The following is a 20,529-nucleotide window of genomic DNA, read 5'->3' on the forward strand; positions in this document are numbered from 1 at the left end:
CTACAGATTTGGTAAGTGTGTACGATCAGTGCCCTTTCTTTATTCATTCAGATGGCAAAGTTATAGTTTGTATCGTCAGCAGTACTCTTCCAGTGTTTAAAGACGTACCTTAGCCAAAATGACTCTAAGTTACTTAGTTTACATTAATATATCACTACAATATTATGGACTGAAAGATCTGCTGTAAATGCTGCTCTCTGAGTGTAAATGTGAACACTGCTAGCAAACTATTGCTGATTGTCATGTTGAAACTTTCACCGCATTTTGTGACAGGATTAACTACCGAGTGCATCTGAGTTACCGAGAAATGCAGAGTTTTTTTTTCTCTTATACGACGTGCGGTATCAAACATTTCATTGTCATTAAACACAGTCACTGTCTTTCTCCCCTGCTTGTGTGTTTGTTTTTCCTCGGTCAAAATCAGCTTGTGTGGAAAATGGAAACTCCCATTTTTATTCAAATCCTTCCCCTTTTCCCTCCCCTGACACTCCCACCCAAACAGAACTAGACACACCCACTTTTCTGACTTTTCCCAAACTAGAGGTGGGAAAACACCCTGCTGAAATGGGGGTTTCATGGCCCTTTAAGCATTGTTTTTCAAATAAACCAATATGTTCACTTGTAAGTTTCTTAAATATCTGCAAACATATTATGGAATTTTTATGCTTTAGAAGAGTCAAAAACGTACATAAAGCACCTTAAAACGTACTACTTCTCATAAGATCTTCAGACCAATCGATATTATCTGCAGTGTCCTACCCCAACAAGAAGCAACTGAAATGAGGTATATGCAGATTCAGATTCAGCATTGCTTTGAATGACATTTGCTGTCATGAGAGGGATCCATTTTTACTCAATGACTGTAATTTTAGCAGAGCTGTGTTATAAATGAAACGCTACTAACTATAAAAGAAAGAAGCTTCTCAGATTGTCCTACCCTGTCTTTGTGCCATAATTCAAATTATGACACACATAAATCAATATCCATGCATTTTAAGCCACTTCAGAAAAAATTTAAGTGCATGTGTGGTGAAAGCATTGCTTTTTTTGTGTGGGTTTTTTTTTCTGTCACATCAGCTTTTGACTTTGAAACCTAATCAAAATAGATAATCTTATATTCTGATCTATATTTGTGCTTGCATTTCTCATTAAATGTGACCACAATGCTGTGCCTGTAGTTATTTTGTTGTCAGTAATTTGCATTCTGAATTTGAGTAATGATATTTATTGGGTATTTGCTACCAACAGTAAACGCAAGGGAAAACTGAAGAAGTGTTTGGCTGTATATAAGGAAACTTGTTTGCGCTCTTTGAACTGCTGTGATAAGGACACTCATAACTAAGACAGTTTGAAAGGGGGAAGGTATGAAGATTTTTTTGTCCTCGTATAAACAAAAGAATCGTCAGCTTTTAAAGTTCATACTGCCACTTAATGTGTCATCCTGTAGTGGGAAGTGTAGAAAAGCCTAGCTTGACTTAAATTTGACTGTTTGGCAGCAGGTCGATTTCTTTTTTGTTCTTGTGGCAGTCTGACAGTCTTCCTGCACTACTGTCATTAGTTGGACCTGCAACTCAAGAGGGGAAGGAGATTGAAACAAAAGCTGGAAACAGGACATCTCAGCAACACCACACACACACACACACACACACACACACACACACACACACACACACACACACACACACACACACACACACACACACACAACAATACTCACACATATTTAGGTATACACACATCACAACAAATAATCTGTCTCTCTGTTCCATTTAAAATAGTGCTGCTGTCAGTTTATAATTGTTTTAAATCCATTCTTTTAAGAGACAGCCACCGCAGTGAAAGCATTTTTTTTATTTTTTAGAGCAATTAAGTTTTTTCATAGCCTTTAGTGTATAGCCTTTTGCTTAAAGGGAAAGTTTAAAAAAAAGTAAATAAATTGTCATCATTTACTCTCTCTCGCTTGTTAGGAGTTCTTTAGTTGAACATTAAGGAAGATATAAGGAAAATGTTTGGAAAGAACAACTATCAGCTTTTTTTGTTTTCTTTTTTTTTTTGCTCCTATGGATGTTGGTAGCTACTTTTTTCCAACCTTCTTCAAAAAATGTTATGTTCAACAGAATAACAAAACTCACAAAGGGATTGAACCATTTGATTTGAGTGAGGAAATCATTTGTATGTTTCCATGGTATCAAATGATTTTCAAATAAACTGTTGAAGAGAGCAGTCATATACTTTGTAGTATTAGTGCAGTAAAGACAGTACACAGTAAAACACAGTAAACCTTTGTGCTAACAGGGACACTTTCAAATATGACATTTATTTTTCAGTCTTATCACACCCCACCCTCTGTCCACTTTCCTGTAGGGGTGGAAACATAGGTTAACTTGCGATGCAATATTGTCACGGTATATTGTCTCCACTATTGATATATCACTATAATCACATTATCATTAATTTCTCTGATATATCAGTATATTACTATATTTGTGAATGAATGAAAAAAATGCATCAAAGTTATAAGATACATATCTTTTATTAATCACACATTTACAGAATTGAAACAATGTAAAGCAAGCACATAGGAGTCAATCAACCTTGAAAATGTTCTCTAAATCTCTAAATTAAGGCTGATTTATACTTCTGCATCACACGTATACTCCGGCACAGCCTCTGCCTGGTCACATAGCCCGCGTAGACTGATGCAGACACTGATGCCCACCTCTCAAGAAATGTAACTGTGTTGAAGTGATGCACAGCGCAACTGTGATTAGTCGGTTTGGTAGCTGGGATGACGAGCGTGGGCGGTGCTGAGAGCCTGGAGCCCGATTCAGCAGGTGTTTACAAGTGTCAAGTCGCATGAATGAGCCCCAGATGGAGACTTTGTTTTGTTTACCTTATGATTAAAGTGGTTGCAAGTCCACCGGTTCCTGCCTCTGAATGAACGAGTTTGAGCTACTTGTAGCGTTTAGAAACAAACAAAACACTTGTGAAGAAACTTAACCCAACTGAGGAACATAAAAGCCAACACAATGCAACACAAACAGCACGCAGAAATATAAATGCACACACACAAGGCATGCACCGTAAGTCATGCCGATCACTTGAAGCAGAAGTATAAGTCAGCCTTTAGTCATAAACAGCGGAATCTCAATTTAAAGGAATGTGCATTTAATAAAAATAGCAGTTTATTGCTTTCTAGTTTTCTGTAAAATTAAGTCACTTTTTTACAACTTGCCCAACTTAACTGATGTATTATGCTTAGCCCTGGTTTATCTGTAATGCAAAATCATGGATTCCCACTAGAATATACAGAATAGAACAGCAACTGATCAGAATGCTCATAGATGTGAGCACAGACTCCTCGGAGCACATACGATGTCTCCAGTAGTGGAGAACATTGGATATTTAGTCATCAAATTAAAAAATATTTTTAAACTATCAATTCAAATTATATGTTCATGTCCTGTTATCTTAATCTAATATACATTTTGGTATGAAATAGTTTGAGCTCATATTCCTGTGTGAAGTCTCAGAGCACTGACTGCAGGAACACACACGCAAGCGATCTAGCAAACGGAAAGCGGCTTTGTAAGGGAGAATCTAGTTGAAGATTTAGAGGTAGGACTTCTAAAACACACTAATACCTTGGTCCAGCTTGAACAGAAGAAGGTATCTGTATGTATCAATAAGATTTCCACCATTGCATTGGCTTATCTGTCAATAGTTTAAATGACGGCGCTATGTCTCTTATGGATTGTTGATCTGCCATTACTGCATTACTGGGAGTGGCTGGGTGTACTGCAGCCAAAGCAGTAAAATGCTGCAGTCAGTAAAAGACTGATTAATTATTTCAGATCTTTCGTACATTTAGATAAATATTGATACTTGGCGCCAGAGTATCAATAATGTATTGTGCCTGGAAATATGACAATATATCAGCATATCAATATTTTGTCCCATCCCTTCTTTCCTGTGTTCTTTTTTTTTTTTTTGTTCTGTTCAGAATCTACAACCACTCTGTGAACTGATGAACTTTACCGCAAATTACAGTCATTTCTGTTGAAAATGTGAACACAATGGCCAATCAATGGTGTTTATAAATGTGCTCAAATGTTAGCTGGAAATTCACGTTTAAAAAAATTCAGTACTGATTGGACCTAAACTCCAACACTACACTGCATACATATTTAGCCATAAAATGTGTATATTTGAAAATACTTTGTAGTAATTTTGGAGCGAACATTAGGTTCAGCGAGGTTCAAACTATTTTCCAGAAAATTTAATGTAATAAGACACAATTATTGATTTAAAAAATGCTGTATGTATATTCTAGATCACGTCACTGTACGGTTAGACAACTTTGTTGTTTTAATTTCATGTCCACATGCGACTCTTATATGTAGGTTAAAGATGACATCTCCTGTGATGTATATGTGATTAATCCTCTTTCCTGTCTTTTTGTGCGTCCTTTTTTACTGACCATGCGTTTAAATGTGACATTAGGTCCCAGTAGATTTTAATTAGCCCTATTATGCTGTTGAATGGATCTTTAAATTGGTGCATGTCTGTGTGCCCTCAGCCTCGCTGTTCCCCATTGAGATCTCTGCTGTGAGGAGAGACCACGAATTTCTGGATCAGGACTCTCTCAAGGCGTTATGCAGGTAACCATTTCATATTCACTTAAATATTAATTACAGCTCTTTCAATTTATTCCATCCAACACAATAATCCCTCGGTCTGAGTTTCACTCCCAGTGGACCTGACTTTCACCAGTGGCATTTGTCAGGGTGGAAAAACACTTGATGAAAATTCATAATGTACTAATAATAGTCTTTATGACATGCATTAAATAGCATGAGTCACGTGTCATGGGCGAGCATCTGTCAATAGTCTGTAAGTAACCTCCTCTAATCACCATGACGACTGGCCTCGTGTCAGCAGGCCTTCCTGCGCTTCATTGTTCAGCGGTTCTTTCTTTTTTTCTGCGTTATATATTTGTTCGCCCCCTTCCATATGGAATAAGTGATTAAGTGACCAGTCACACCTGCACAAGTCACATTGCAGCGAATGGCCTTTTCTAAAAGATGGAGAATAAACAGAAAGGGGGAAATTATATTTCCCAGGGTGCAACTTGTCCTAAGGCAATAGAATAAGAGAGAGATAGAAATTGAATTCAGCCTTTGTCCCACAGTGGCTACACACTGTTAGCAACTGATAAACGCACACACATGCACATGCACAGCAATTCAGTGGATTAAAAGAGGAACTGAAATCACAATTGGAAACACACACATACACACAAACACACACACACACAGGTAAATCTGAAATACAAAATACAAGCCAAAATAAATGTATATTTAAAGCTGTATATGTTGAGACAGGTTTGTTTGTAAAATTAGATTAATGCTAATGTCAATGCTGCTCAACACTAATAAACACTCTGAGTGGCCTGATGAATGAAGCTAGGACATTCAGTAGATTAGAGCTACTTTCACACAGTAAATATTTCTGGAACAACTTCAGCGGTTGATTCAAAGAAGCACTGTTCACACAGGCAAGGACGTTCCAGAATTTTTCCGGAAAAGACTGTTTAAACATCCATTCCAAAATACTGGTAAATTCTAACATCAATAAGCAGTAATGGCCTCTAAACTGCTGCGCAAACATAATTTTGTAAACATAATAGGGGTCAGGCTTTTATTGATGGTTTCACTTTTATTTAAAGCTTTAGCATTCATGCAGCTCCTTTGTCCTAGAGACATTCAAAGGCAGAGGAGCGAACCACAGCTAAAAGTGTACACATTTGACTACATTACAAATTCTCTGGATGGATGAGTCTTGTGAACAGCTTGGATGTAAACGTATGGAGGAGCACTTTTGCAGGTCAAGATGTACATTTATGTGCTTGCACTCATCGGAGCACTCCTTCATGTGCACGAGCGCTAACGCAGCTAAACGCAGGACTTGCAGGTAAACTCACAGTAGTGTATCAGAAACATTTTATCAATTGTTTTTTCACAGATGGCATTAATAATGAACATAGAAATGTTATCTGACTTACAACTATAGCAGCTAAAAGTGACTGGAAAAGTAATAAAGGTTTTTATTTTTATAAACAGCACAGATGTGAATGCGTCTGTATGTTCTAATTGGCTCACCTCCATAATTATAATTATCCTTTAATCCTGTTAATTCATTTTAATGTAAAATGGTATATGAGAAGGCCAAATGACAGCTTCATCTGTTTTATGGATGAGAGTGTGGGAAAAGATGTTGAATTTAGCAGATGCTTTTGTCTTGTGTACATCACATTCTATGTTAGCATTAGTCAGCTCAAAGTTGCATTCACGGAGTACATTATGTCTGTATCATATCTGCAGGGTTCCCACTGGTCCTTAAAGTCTTAAACAGTCTTAAATTCAGTTTGAACACTGTTAAATCATCTTAAATTGGTGGACTGCAAAAAAGATGAATTGCAGTATGGCCTGATGGGATTATTAAACTTCAAAAGGCTCTGAATGAATTTATCAAATATGAGTGCGGCCCATTTTCATGTAGAAACAAGAAACCGTTGCATATTCCACAGGCTTACAGCTTCAGAGCCATTCGCAAACAACAAATAATAATCATGAAAAGCGTTTGCTTTTGATGTAGTGTTAATAAATTAGTACAGTTTTGTTTCTTGTGTTGTAGGATGTTGTGAATGAGTGCACATTTGATCTCCCTCATCGTTTTGAATGAGCCAAAATAGTCCAAATGTACAGTTGAAGTCAGAATTATTAACCCCCCCCCCCCCCATTTGAATTTTTATTTTATTTTAAATATTTTTATTTAAAATAATAATATATTTTATTGGGGGTGAATAATTCTGACTTCAACTGTATTTCAAGATTGTCTAGACTTAAAAATCCATGCAAAATAGTCTGTATCATTAAACTCAACCTTGTTTCTTGTAGCTTTTGTTTATGTACCATGATTTAAAGTATAACAACATTACTGAGTACAACACTTTTATTATTTAGATATATTGCTGTTGAAATGCATAATTTATGATGACATATGTTTGTTCTCTCAGCCTGTTTGTTCAGTTCTTAAAATATGGTTTATCTCAAATCTGATTTAGATTGCACTGCACTACACTGAATAAATATACCGATGCAATGCTGCAAGCACCTTGTTTTAGTACAAGTGTGTTACACAACCCTAGTCCGACTTAACATTTTGCATTAGTATGTGACATCAAAGTTTTCCCTGTTTACAGCAATATCAGAATCAGTTTGTTTGTACAGAATCACTTGTATTGCTCGGAATGTATTCCGGCCGTCACACAGCCGATGGCCCTTTTTGCATTAGTGAGGTGATGAGCTCATCTGTTCATCTTTCTACCACAGCAGGTGGCTAGTGCACTTAAAGATCCCTGACTGTGCATGGAGTGAATTCAAAGAGAGGCAGACCGTCTTACCGCCTCAGTGAATATGTCAGTCTGTGGCCATGTTGGCAAATAGCTTTAGGATGAACTAGACTGCCAAGTTTACCTCATCAAAAATGCAGAGGTGAAATTTGTCATGCTGTCAGTCAGCTGTCTATTGGAAGCTGCTATGAGCTTTATTTATCCGCTACCTAAAATGTATATATTTGCATGCTATTTTCTGAATTGATGTACTGTTGTAGCTGTTACTTTAAATGTAGTACGATTGGGGGCAGGGTTAGTGTCTATAGGGATGCTCGATTAAAGAGTTTTTTTTTTTTTTTGTCTTGTCGATATTGTTATCACAAATGTTAAAAATGATTATGAATATGCCTTAAAGCTAGAATTTATTGTAAAAATTAAATATTTTAGAAAATTATTAATAAAATGAACATGATACAAACATTGCATGATTTAAGCATATTCTCCACTGTAAGAATTACACTTGGTTTGTTTCCTATTAAAGCTTCAATTTTACAATTATCTTCTCTTACTTGCCCATTTTCTTTTTTAACACTTTGTTCATTGATTACATAAGACATATTGGTTTATGTCAGGTGTTTTCAATTTCGGTCCTGGAGGTCCAGTGTCCTGTAGATTTTAGCTCCAACCCCAATCAGACAGACTTTGCTAGCTATTCAAGCTATTTTTTCTAACATCCTTGCATGTGTCTTGAGGCAAGTTGGAGCTAAACTCAGCACGACACTAAACATCCAGGGCCGAGTTTGAGAAGCCCTGGTTTATCTGAATAATCGGCAAAAATGTTGCATTTTGACACGTTTGGCCATTTATGTTAAAAGATTGCACGCGCATATTCTGTTCTGTTGTTGAGCACATGCAAAGAACAGTACCACTCCTCTTTCATACTTTTACAAACATTAATAAGTCTAATACATCAATGAATCAAGCATGTCCTGCTGAAAAACTCATGTCACATGATTTTGCTGATTTCCACATGAAATTTTACAACGAATGTGGACTCCTGGAAAGGGGTCAGAATATTAGACAATAATCATTTTATTACCATATTCTATATTATACTCATTTTTTTATATAATTGTTAGAGGCAAAAATTTAAATTTGTATTTTGATTATTTCACAACCTTATGTGTAGGTTCTTTCTCGGGGTGCAGTCTAAAGATATATATAAAGATATATATCTTCGGTATAGGAGAGTTGGGTAAGCTAAATTGTCTGTAGTGTACAGTATGTGCGCGCGTGTGTGTGTCCTGGTCCTCCAGGTGGGAGGTTGAGCATTGGGCTAACAGCCCACCTCATAAAATCTAGATGTTACAAATCACCAATATAGTGCGGCTAAAAAGCAACTTCGATGTAAAGCAGCCCTGGAAGTAATTAATTTGATTAATCATGCCTTATATTAACAGTTTACACTGCTCCTGGTGCTGTAATGGCAATGTCTAGACCTCTTCAACTAACCACAATGCTGCCATTCATTCATTCATTTATTCATTTTCTTTTCGACTTAGTCCCTTTACACATCCTGGGTTGCTACAGTGAAATAAACCGCCAACTTATCCAGCATATGTTTTTACACAGTGGATGCCCTTCCAACTGCAACCCATCACACTTATTCACACTCATAGACTACGGCCAATTTATCTTATCCAGTTCACCTATAGCACGTCTTTGGACTTGTGGGGATAACCAAAGCATCCTGGAGGTATCCCACGTGAACACGGGGATAACATGAAAACTTTACACAGAAATGCTCACTGACCAAGCCAAGGCTCGAACCAGCGACCTTCTTGCTGAGGCAATTGTGCTTCCTGCGCCACCACATCACCCCAATGCTGTATATATATTGTTCAAATCATTGTGTTGTATTCTTCACATTCTCCTCCTTTTATTTTCAACAATTTCCTCTTCCCTTTCTTATCTCTCTTTATGTAGTGCTTAAAGCCCTTAAAAAAAGGAAATACCTCATTTCGATGCTTTTGCAGAATGATGGTCTAGAGCACCGCCACGCACTTTAAGTTAACCATCCATTTAAATGAATAAAAGTCCAAATAACTTTATGGTTTTTGAAAATGGAAGTTGTGCTCATGACCATGGCATTGCGAGCGCCAAGTTTTAATGCTTGAACTACAGTAATAAAACTACAGTAATAAAAAAAGAGGCACTCTCGCATGTTTTATTTATTGTCATGGAGGTTTAGTTTGGTCACTATTTAAATATGTACTTTCCCATTTTTATATTAAAAAAACACAAGAATGGTAGTGAAATTGCTGTCTAATTCTTTAAAAGAGGACAAAAAGTGGAAAAACTGACACAGCTAAAAGTCTTTGTTTTTGTGTGCTTGCCTAATGTCCTTGTAGCTTTCGTACTGACTCCTGTTCACCAAGAGTAATAATATATTAATGTGCACAAACTCAAATACATGTATTATCCTTATCTCAAATGCCACACTGAACACCCCCTTGTGTGTTTGTGTTTTCAAGGATTAGTATGCTCTGCCATGCAGAACAAACATCATGTCCAGCAGAATCCCATGGCCATTGGCACCAAACACTATATTGTGACTGAACATGTTCTACACAACCATTATGTTTATTGATGTAGTTCAACTTCACCAGTCAAAATGGATGGCAATTTTGTTGGTGTTTAGATTGGCTGCTTTAGATTCTCTGCATCTCGCTGTCTCTTTAACAGTGATGAAATCTTGAGACCATCACATGCAACAATTGTTTATTTTGCTTGGGTATCTGCATGTCAGAATCAGAATGAGACCATAGTGTGCACACTGAGTGAACTAATTAACTGAGAGCATTGAATGCCCATGAGCGATTCACTCACTCGCACACTTATGAGGCCACTCACATCAGCTGTAAACAAACTGATAATCAGATAATGACAAGGTGATGAATGCCTCTCTACCTCTAACAAAAGTACTGTCATGTCAGAGCCGATTGGGCACAGATGGAGGGAGCAGCAGAGTCAAGTTCAAACCATTCTAAAAAAACTGCATGAGCTGATAGATTCATCACTCTGTCAAGAGTGGCATTAATGCAATTCAGCCAGGAGCGTCAGCCAGGCTCAGTCAACATCTCAACACACACTCATTATTTATATATATATATATATATATGTGTGTGTGTGTGTGTGTGTGTGTGTGTGTGTGTGTGTGTGGTTTACAACGTCTCTCCATAGGTGTAATTTATTTTACACTGTAAAAAACACTATTTGACCTTAGCCTACTCCTGCCGATCAACCCAACCCTTACAAGAAAATGTGCCTGATTATAAATTTCAAAAACCCTGTTAATTATTTTTGAATATTTTGAATTAAAAAGACACAAGGCATGTCTATGTAAGCCTCCTGAAAGTCTGTGACACCAAGCTGATACCTATCAACTATCCCCAGATTGTGTCTGGACCCACCAAACGAATGCACACATTCTGAGATTACATTATTAGATGAGTCTTTCCGCGCCGGTGGGGGTCAGTAATCTGTTTTGTCATTTTACAAATGGAAATTGAAAGATGAAATGCACTCAGACAAAGTGTAAACAAAGCATTTAGTACCATTGTTGCTTTAATTGTCACTTACCATGGATGCATTGGCTTGTGCAAATATGTCTGATAATGTAAAAATCTATATCATTTGCAAATATTTCTGATATGTTGTGAAATTAGGCTGGCTTCTTTGTGTTTCTTCTTGACTTGAATTGTTTACTTGTGTATGTCACTTTACTTTGTGTTCTTTAATTTGGATTTATTGCTAGTTAACCAATCAGAGCACACTCTTTAGCCGATTGATAGGTGAACAAATGCTGATTGACAGCCTGACAAAGCCCAATGTCAGACCATTGACTTGCTGTGTTCCAGCCTTAAGAGTACCACTAGGTCATACCACAATTTTGTGTCTTTGTAACTACATAAAGAAGTACACACAAGTACTGAATGAGAAGAACTTGATGACAGAAAAAAATCTGATTCACTGCTAGTTAACCAATCAGAGAATTCTCTTTTAGCTGATAGCTAGCTGGACCAATGCTGATTGACACCCTGGCAAAGCCCAATGTCAGACCATTGACTTGCTGTGTTCCAGCCTTAAAAGTACAACTAGGTCATACCACAATTTTGTGTCTTCTTAACTAGACAAAGAAGTGCATGTAAGCACTGAATGAGAAGAACTTGAATAAATTGATGACAGAAAAAAAAAATTCAATATCATTGTTAGACAATCAATCAGCACTCTCTTCAGCTGATAGATTGCTAGACTTATGCTGACTGATGGCCTGACGAAGCTCAATGTCAGACCATTAACTTGGTGTGTCCCAGCCTTAAGAGTACAACTAAGTCATACCACAATTTTGTGTCTTTGTAACTACATAAAAAAGTACACACAAGAACTAAATGTGAAGAACTTGAATAAAGTGATGACAGAAAAAAAACAAAGTTAAAGGGAACTCTAATCCACTATGTTGTGAATTTGGAAATGTCATTATTGAGTTTTGTGCGCAATTGTACAGGTAAAGTAACACAAATTTTAGAAAAAATTGAATCGTTGATAATGCAAAAGTTGCTTTGTTGTGATATGGCATTTCATAGGGCATACTAATGTGAAATGTGGTAGAAAAGCAGATCTGTAATATAGTTAACCATGTGATATAGTGCAACTCTAATAATATAATCTATATGCCGAGGTTCATGAAAAATCTATCCTCTGTGTAAGTAAGTCTGTAGTGAACAGACATTAGCAATTTTGTCTGCTTGTATTATTCATTCGTTTACATTAAATTTACATAGTAAATTAACATTTAATCCTATATAGTTAGATTTTTTTTCGCTTTATTGAATGTTGATACTAAAGATAATGTATTTTTCAATGTTTCATACTGTAAATTTTGTTCATAAAATAGTTTTAACGACATTGATGAACCAAAAATTGAGTTGTAAATGTAAACTTAAATTAGGGATTTGTCATGTCTTTATTTTATTTTATTTTTTATTTTAACGGCTATGTTTTTCATTGAGTTTGAGAATAAAAGTTATCACCAGACACATTGTTTTTTTAAAGATTTAAAATTTTTGAAAACAACAGATTCCTTTTGGCTGCTCAAAGGCCAGTCCTTTCAGGCCCGTTTTATACAGGCATAATAACGGATAAGATTTTCTTTAATCGTTGGTCTAAGCAATTTGGTTGATGCAATCCTATTGATTAAATGCTCAATTCCAATCATTCCACTGATTAAAAACTGCAGTGAAGAGATTCATAACTTGACAAACAGAAGCATTGTAGCTGCATTTGATTGGATTGCTCAAATAGGGTATTTTTTTCACAGTGAATGAATGGACTAGATTTTTCAGTTGCAGCTTGCACATTGTTAAAACGACGATATCTGTAATATTGTTGACATTAAATAAACTCCATAGCACTCAGATATGCTTTCTCTGTTTCTGTTTGTGTGTAGGAGGCTAACGACCCTGAACAAATGTGCTGCGATGAGCTTAGAAGTTCATTTCCAGTGTAAACAGGTAAACAAACAAACACGCTGTACACCTCTGATTCAGTTATGTGACATCTGTTCTTTACTTGTCTCTTTACATTAGCTTTGACATAAACAGACATATCCTGATATTTATTAATTTAGTATATTGTGATAATGAACATGCATATTAATGATATTGTGGGTACTTCAGAATACTATGACTACTTATTTATTATTTATACTTTGAGTGCAATTTAATAATATTAAGTTTGTTGTGTTATGCTTGAAGACCTAATAGGCAATTTATGTTCAAACATTTTTTTTTTTTTTTTTTTTTTTTTTTTTACATGTAAATCGGGCCTATGACATTGACAATGTTGTGACTACAGACCTTTTGTTCATTAACTGTAAATTTAACAAATGCAACTACATTGTTAATTTCATGTCATGAGTGCTACAAAAGCATTTATTATTCTTAGGTTTTGTTTATCCCTTACTTAACTAATATATTTTTTGTGGTTTTTGTGGCAAATTGCAATGTAATATGTGGAAAAAAGTACATTCAGGATGGTTGATGTCTTGTACAGCAGTCGTATATAAGTATATGCATTTGAACTTTCTAACGGTCATGGGGATTTGAAGTTCCCGGATGAGCCTGCTTTTTAGTCACACCTTTGAATGTCGAGAGTGACCTATTAGAAGTGAATATTTCAGGCAGAATTGTTATAATGCATACTGTTTTGATTGCATTTCAATCAAAAAATCGTAATTTTATTAAATGGAGTTAATAGCTAATCGAATTAAGTTGTATTCTTTAATCTACAACTATAATGTTTTTATTTCTCACTGTTGACTTTTATGCATTACCTAATGTCACTAATAAGAATTTATTAAACTTTATAAGTGTTTCCTATTGTACTTTATAATCCTTTTGCAATTTAATTTGTTTAAACCATTTATTTACTCTGTACATGTGTATACAATAAAGCAATATGTTAAGTATTTTTAGCTATTGTACCCATTAAAGCAATGATTTTTCCAGCTTTGGTGATATCCTGATAATATCAAGATAATGTTGTGTATCGAGATATTGCGATTGATACATTGATATGATACAGTCATAAGCCTACTTCAGCTGGAAAGTTACTTTTCAAAACAAAACAATAATTTTAAAATAGGGCTGGGTGATTCCTAAAATCAAAATCTCTTAATTTAACATTTTAACTCGATTACGATTCATGAAAGATTATTTTGTTTAGTTTTTTTACCCTCATAGTTCACTAACAGATTTTGTACAGTAAATATGTTTATATGAATATGTTATAAATATGTTACATTACAAGTAAGATATTTTTGAATGAAGGGTGCATTACTTAGTGTGCGTTTCCTTTAATCACTTTAAAATTATCTACAATCTATGATTATTTATTAAACATCTAAAATTAAACCACACAGTACCTAAAACAAAGTTACTTGTTTACTATAAATATTTTAAATAGTGCATTTATTGCATCTTCTGTAAACAAATATTTCGATGTATATTTGTTATTTGATAAATAATAATTTTAATGTAATGGAAAATATGCCCTCTCAAGGCATCTCTGGGACAGCTTCCAATCATTTTCAGTGAGGCTTGGGAATGGGTTCATCGTCCTACTTGACCAGATATAAAGTATAAAACAGAGCTAGGTCACATGACTCCACATGCAGTTTAATTGAAAGTAATCTAAAAAAATCAACATGTAAAAATTTAATTGATTGTCGGTTCTGAATGTCGATTTCGATTACTTTTTGATTAATCGCCCAGCCCCATTTTAATCTGGGGCCTCTTGTTTATGCTACTTTAACATGATGAATAGTGAGTCATAAAAAGTTTTTGTCATCTAAATGTGTCTGTGTCTGTTACCATCAGCAGAGTGAGGACTCCGAGGAGGACGATGCGTGTGCTCTTAGCTCTCGCTGGGCCTTTCAACGAGAGAGTAAAACTTGGTCCCGTCTCCGCACTCTCTCACCGACTCCTGTCTCCCCAGGCAACCGCTCCTCAACCTTACGACCCTCAGGCAGCAGCGATAGTGTACTGAGTGACATCAGTCTACTAGAAGTTACGTCCCTGACCTCTGACCTCAGCAATAGTAGCTTGAGCCTAGACAGTGCTCGAGAAACAACTTCTCCAGAGGTTGTACCTTTCAGTGGAGTCAATGAGGGTGCATCGTCAGTTTTTGTCTCAGCCAGCAAAGATGAGAACGACGACACAGGATCTTCATCTTCTCTTCCATCAGTAAGAGAAAAGCCAAAGCGTCCTTCTAGATCATTTTTACGAAGGAAAGAGTCAGTAAAGAAGCGGGACAGTGAGAATGAGAAAGTCTTGAAAAGTGTTTCGACTGTAACTCGGCATCAGCCACTTTCAGGTCTGCACTGCACGTCTGATGCAAGCTTGCCTGGCCAAACCACAAATAAGTGCCGAAACACCAAAGATCCATCATGGAGAGCACATACCATATGTCGGAGTAATGTTAGCCAGAAAGTAACTCTGCACAAGCCTCACAGAGCATGTCTTTACCTGGAAGACTACCAGTTGACTTGGGAGATTCCAAAGTCAACCAGTCACAACAACCGTCAGAGGAAAGAGGATCGTGTGGTCCACCTCCCCTTTGACCACAAGCCTGGAACTTTCCCCAAATCTCTGTCAATTGAAAGTCTCTGTCCTGTCTCTGTTTCTGAAAGTCCTGACCATATTGACTGGGCAGAAGTAGACGGAGACCTTTCATTGGATGGAAGTGTTAGTCGGAGTGGGTCACAAGATTTTCTGTCAGGTTTCGGGCGGAGGAGGAACTCCATTAGTTCACTTGGAAGCATTTATGATAATGTTCCAGAAACGCCAGGCAGCCCAGGTGACATTTTTGACCCTGGAAAAGAGAAAGCCTTCCAGCATCTTGATGACATTTTACAGCACGTACACGGGCTACAGCACAACATTGAGGAATGGTCACGCTCCCTTGGTATTCAGCCACAGGATCAATCGAATGCAGAGACTGTGTCTACAGCAGACACAACATTACCCAGCAGTCTGAACTATGATGAGCAATCCATGTCAGATGTTGGGACCACAGTAAGCGATTACGATAGTGCGGGAAACTCTGTGAATGAGGGAGAAGGAGAAGGAGAAATGAGAGAGAGGAGAGACTCTGGTGTGGGGGCATCACTTACAAGACCCAGCAGGTGAGTAAAACTTATGGTTACACTTCACAGACTAAGGAAATTCCTGCCTGTCAACACTTCTGAGTGCAGTAGGTCCTTATCCAGACAAAGTGTTTGTGAGGTTGTGAACGAATATGACAGAGAGAGAGCGCGAGAGCGAGAGATGTGTCTTGGTAAACTGAAGTCTTGTGACAGTGAGAGTTGGGTGTACTTTAAAAGCCAGCTAGTCTGTGTTTGGGATTAGATTTTTTCCATTTTAAAATGGAAAGTCTTTAAGTAAACATCACTGATGATGATAATTAAAGGATTTTTTTTATCAAACCCTGGGGTACACAAACTCTGTTTTCTAAAAATATCCCTGTTTTTCCCCCCAATAAAATATCTTTCTTAAAATAACATTTATTTAAAACTTGTTAAAGTATTATTGTAAGTATCACTTATAACACAATAATTTTTCAGTTACTTTAAGATCCCCTATTATGAGTTTTTGAAAATGAACTTCCATGTAGTGTGCAACACAGCTCTAAGTGAAGTGAAAAATACAGCTAAGGCTTAAATCTGAAAGTGGACAGTTTTTAAAACTATTGATTCATCTATAAAAGAGTCGACTCATAGTGGTTTGAATAAATCATCTTAATAACGAGTCTTTAGCTGTTTCAGTGTGACGTGGCTACGAAACATGGGCCCCGCCTAATTGTTGTTCGCACAGACCCGGGAAAATTAATTGTTGCGGCCCCGCCCACTAGCACAGTTGCAAAAAAAAGGAAAACAAACAGATCCTGAAGTCATGAGTCATGAAGATGCTGTGCTTACCTGGATATTATTGGAATCTGTGGGAAAAGAGTGCTTCAGCAATCTACAAGTTTACAATGGGAGATTAATCGGCCGTTTGTTAAAGGATGGATCAGAAAAGACTATTGATGTATGAGACTTTCTCAGAGCTTCAGAGAACTTTCAGTACACAGCTCATGGATTAGTTTCTTCCTCCGTTTTGTAATGTACAGACAATACACCAGGGGTACGGGCAAAATAAGGACAGTTTATTAGGCACAAAGTCAAACAAAGGCAGGCTTCTGCACGCTGGGCTTTTGCTGGTGCGCAGCACTAAAACGGCTTTGGCTCAGGGTGAACGCAATAGTAGCCTGCAGAGATTGCTTGTCAGAGGACAGTTGAGGAGAGCTGGTGAGCGCTACAACCCCCTGGCTGGGGATGTGATCATTGGGCAAAGTAGAGTACAGGTAAGCCCTAAGAACATATAACACTTCACGCAAGAGGTGCCACAGAAATTATTGCAAATAAAAAAGTTATCTACAGCTGAGAAGGAAGAAAAGCTCCAAAATGAAAGATAATAAATGAAATCAGACCTGGCCCATGACATATTTCATAAGTGTAAGTAAATGGTTGCCTCCTTGTTTTCTCTAGCTTGCAAATTATGTATTTGTTTGTGTTTTGTTAGTTGTAATGGCTTGTACTGTACCTGCTTAACACTTAATATTCTCAGATCGTGTCTAATGCCACGTCGAAAACGAAACGTGTGCTGCTTTGTTTACGGATTTAAATGCGTTTGTGAGCTTGTGTTCCACTGCCATTTGTCATTGCTATGTCCACCGTCAGCTGTTCCTACAGAGGTCAAGGTTCAGAATATTTTAGCTTTTGCCGCTGTGTAGATTAATACTGAATGTGTTTCATGGTCAAGAATGGAGCAATATGCTAGTGTTTAACTGCACTGCTTTAATGCACTCATGCACACACAAAAAATCCGGGAGACTGGGCGGGTTGGTGTTTAAAAAACACTGTTGAGAACTGGGTACTGTTTACTTCGGTGTTAGTAAGTTTACTATGAAATGTGTTTTGGGCGTCCGCTGCGATCGGATCCTATATCAATGTTGGCGACCCAGGGCTTGATAAGCCGCTCTGGGCGTTTTACTCTGTCACGCTGAACGCTTTCGGCCAGACGCAACAGGCTGTCAGCGACCAATCAGCGCAGATTAGCTTTGCGCTAAGGAGGGGTTTGGGAAAAATGAATCACTAACCGATTCATATAGGAGTGGCTGGCATAATTAGGTAAAAATAAATGCATAATTTAAGACCATGAAAGTGTTTTTTGACCTTGCATACATGTCAGTATGTTGTTGGAGACTCATAAAACCGAAATATGACCCTTTTTAATTTATAATAGGGGCTTTTTTTAAGATCAAGTTTAATTCTGTCAGTTTGGTAAGTGAAGTAAATATGCATGTTTTGAAATGAACATACTGTATGTTAACATGTGTCCCCTAAATTCAAGAGACTAAACATCTGTTCTTTTTATAGTTGATTTTTACATAGGTTTATCATACTCATGTTCCCGCTTGTTTTTCTTCCACCCATTTCTCTATGCATAGGAAGTTGCGATGGCACAGTTTTCAGAACTCTCATCGCCCGAGTGTGTCTTCTGCATCTTTAGAAATCAACAGGCAGTCGGCTGCACAGCTCAACCTGCTGCAGAAATTCAGCCTCCTACGACTGACTGCCATTCTGGAGAAACACACGGACACCAGCAAGCATGGCTGGAACTGGTGAGATGACACTTTGGCCCAATCCCAGTTTTATTTTTGTACCCTTACTCCTTCCCCTTGGCCCTTGAGTGTGAAGGGAAAAAGCATAAAAATTTACCCCCCAAGAAATGGGACAACACTACAGCACCTGCACACGTCATCATATGTCATCACAATCGATGAGATCGATGATGGTGAATGCTGTAGTTATTCCAGAGGTGTTATTTCTTTGTATTTATCTTCAGGAAATTACTGATAGCAACGAATTCATGTTATCATAACGATCTAATGTGGCAATAAGATCGCAACTGTACTGTATATTTACACCGTGGCCATGTTCATCTATGTAAACACACGAAAACAACATTAGCAGACACCTTAAAAAGCTCACTTCCAGCCACTAGTCTTTTCTGACTGGGGATTCGAGTATCATTGAGTGTCAGAATGTTGTGGGACTGCTATACAGCAGTAATTATTATAGATTTTAGATAGCTAAATCTAGCGTTTTTACTTTAGTGTTTTTTTTTTTTTAAACATGATGGTAAAACGAACGTTGTTTTGAATGTATTAAAACATATGCTTGTTTGTTGTATAAATTCGTTGTAATGACTAAAAATACACATTTTTGCATCGCCTGACTTCTTTGTGCAGCCATGCTGTCGTTGAAGATGGTGTATTCTAGCCCTTCCCCTTAGCCCTACACCTTCAAGCTAAAGAGAATTGGGACACCACAGCCCCTTCTTGTGAACGTGCAAAACAAGGGGTAAGGGGGAGGGCTAAGGGGTAGAATTGGGATTGGGCCTTTCTCTTTCATACATAGTTACGTATTCCCATACACTTTCTAAAAATCCCCCAGTGTTTTAGCTCAAGGAAAGTTCCCATTTTAAAAGATATGTGCAGGTTATGTATATGCATTAATGTGATGGACATGTTTCCTGGCTCATGAGGTCAGTTGTGGCATTAATGCTATTTTATGTCAGATGCAGGAAATCTCATTTCTGCCAAAAGTGTTTTTTAATGGCACATTCAGTTGAGTAAAACAGCTCTAACAGATGCAGTTAATGACAGAATCTTTCTGTCTCTCTATCTGTTCCCCGCTGGCTTTTTATTGCTTATGAAAATTACATTCCATATCTTTCTCCGCCAACAGGGCTAAAATTACAGTTCTATTTATGTACACACACACACTCACACACTTTTATTCTCCAGTTATGTTTTATTTGGCATTGCAGGAACGGAGTGTAAATTGGTTTATAATTTTTGCATTTGTCCATTTTAAACTCCAGCTGCAGGAAAAGGACTTCTGATGAGAAGCTTATAGGTCCATCAGATGGTTTCATGGCTCACAGATCAAAAAGATGATTCATTTCATTCTGCACCAGTCACCGAAAAGGCATTATCTTTCCTCTTTCGTCCATTCCCACACACCCCACAGTCAAAGACCGGCATCAGCGTCAGTGTCATAGGAAGCAAATAGATCCCATTTTCACAGGGTTTATACATGTTACTGCAATTCCATTTGCTCTTGCTCTCTATGCTTCTGCAATGATGTTTAATTTATCTGGCAAAGGTGTGACCTTGCAGGGTTTTTTTTCCTGGACATCCACATATTGGATTCTTGAACTGCTGCACTTTTTAAACCTCCTGTTGTCATACAAGCATAAAAAATATATATTAACAAGTTTATCTTTAATTAGTAAGTAAACAAATTATTGAAATAAAGACAGATTTTACATGCACTACAGATCAAAAGTTTGGCGTCAGTAGGATTTTTAATTGTTTTAAAATAAGCTTTTCCCCAAGGCTGCATTTATTTAATCAAAAATACAGTACAAATTGTAAAATTATGAAATGTTATTGCACTAAAATAA

At 37.1% G+C, this 20,529-nt stretch overlaps 1 protein-coding gene across 9 annotated transcripts in view; it reads left to right on the plus strand.

Annotated features, from left to right (window-relative positions):
* stard8 (StAR related lipid transfer domain containing 8) overlaps positions 1 to 20,529 on the plus strand; it is an 88,323-nt gene that overhangs the window by 51,832 nt on the left and 15,962 nt on the right. For 5 of the 9 annotated variants that reach the window (XR_015490303.1, XR_015490305.1, XM_087252108.1 and 2 more), the window contains 4 exon segments: positions 4,580 to 4,661; positions 12,906 to 12,969; positions 14,836 to 16,142; positions 18,506 to 18,679. Coding sequence is in view for 6 of the 9 variants with exons in the window: in XM_087252108.1 (XP_087108234.1) it covers positions 4,580 to 4,661; positions 12,906 to 12,969; positions 14,836 to 16,142; positions 18,506 to 18,679 (1,627 nt within the window). In the remaining 3 variants the exon portion in view is untranslated. 9 annotated transcript variants of the gene reach the window in all.

The sequence above is a fragment of the Danio rerio genome, chromosome 5 (assembly GCF_052040795.2).
Source record: "Danio rerio strain M-AB ecotype USA chromosome 5, GRCz13ab, whole genome shotgun sequence".
In the NCBI taxonomy this organism is placed as follows: Eukaryota; Metazoa; Chordata; class Actinopteri; order Cypriniformes; family Danionidae; genus Danio; species Danio rerio.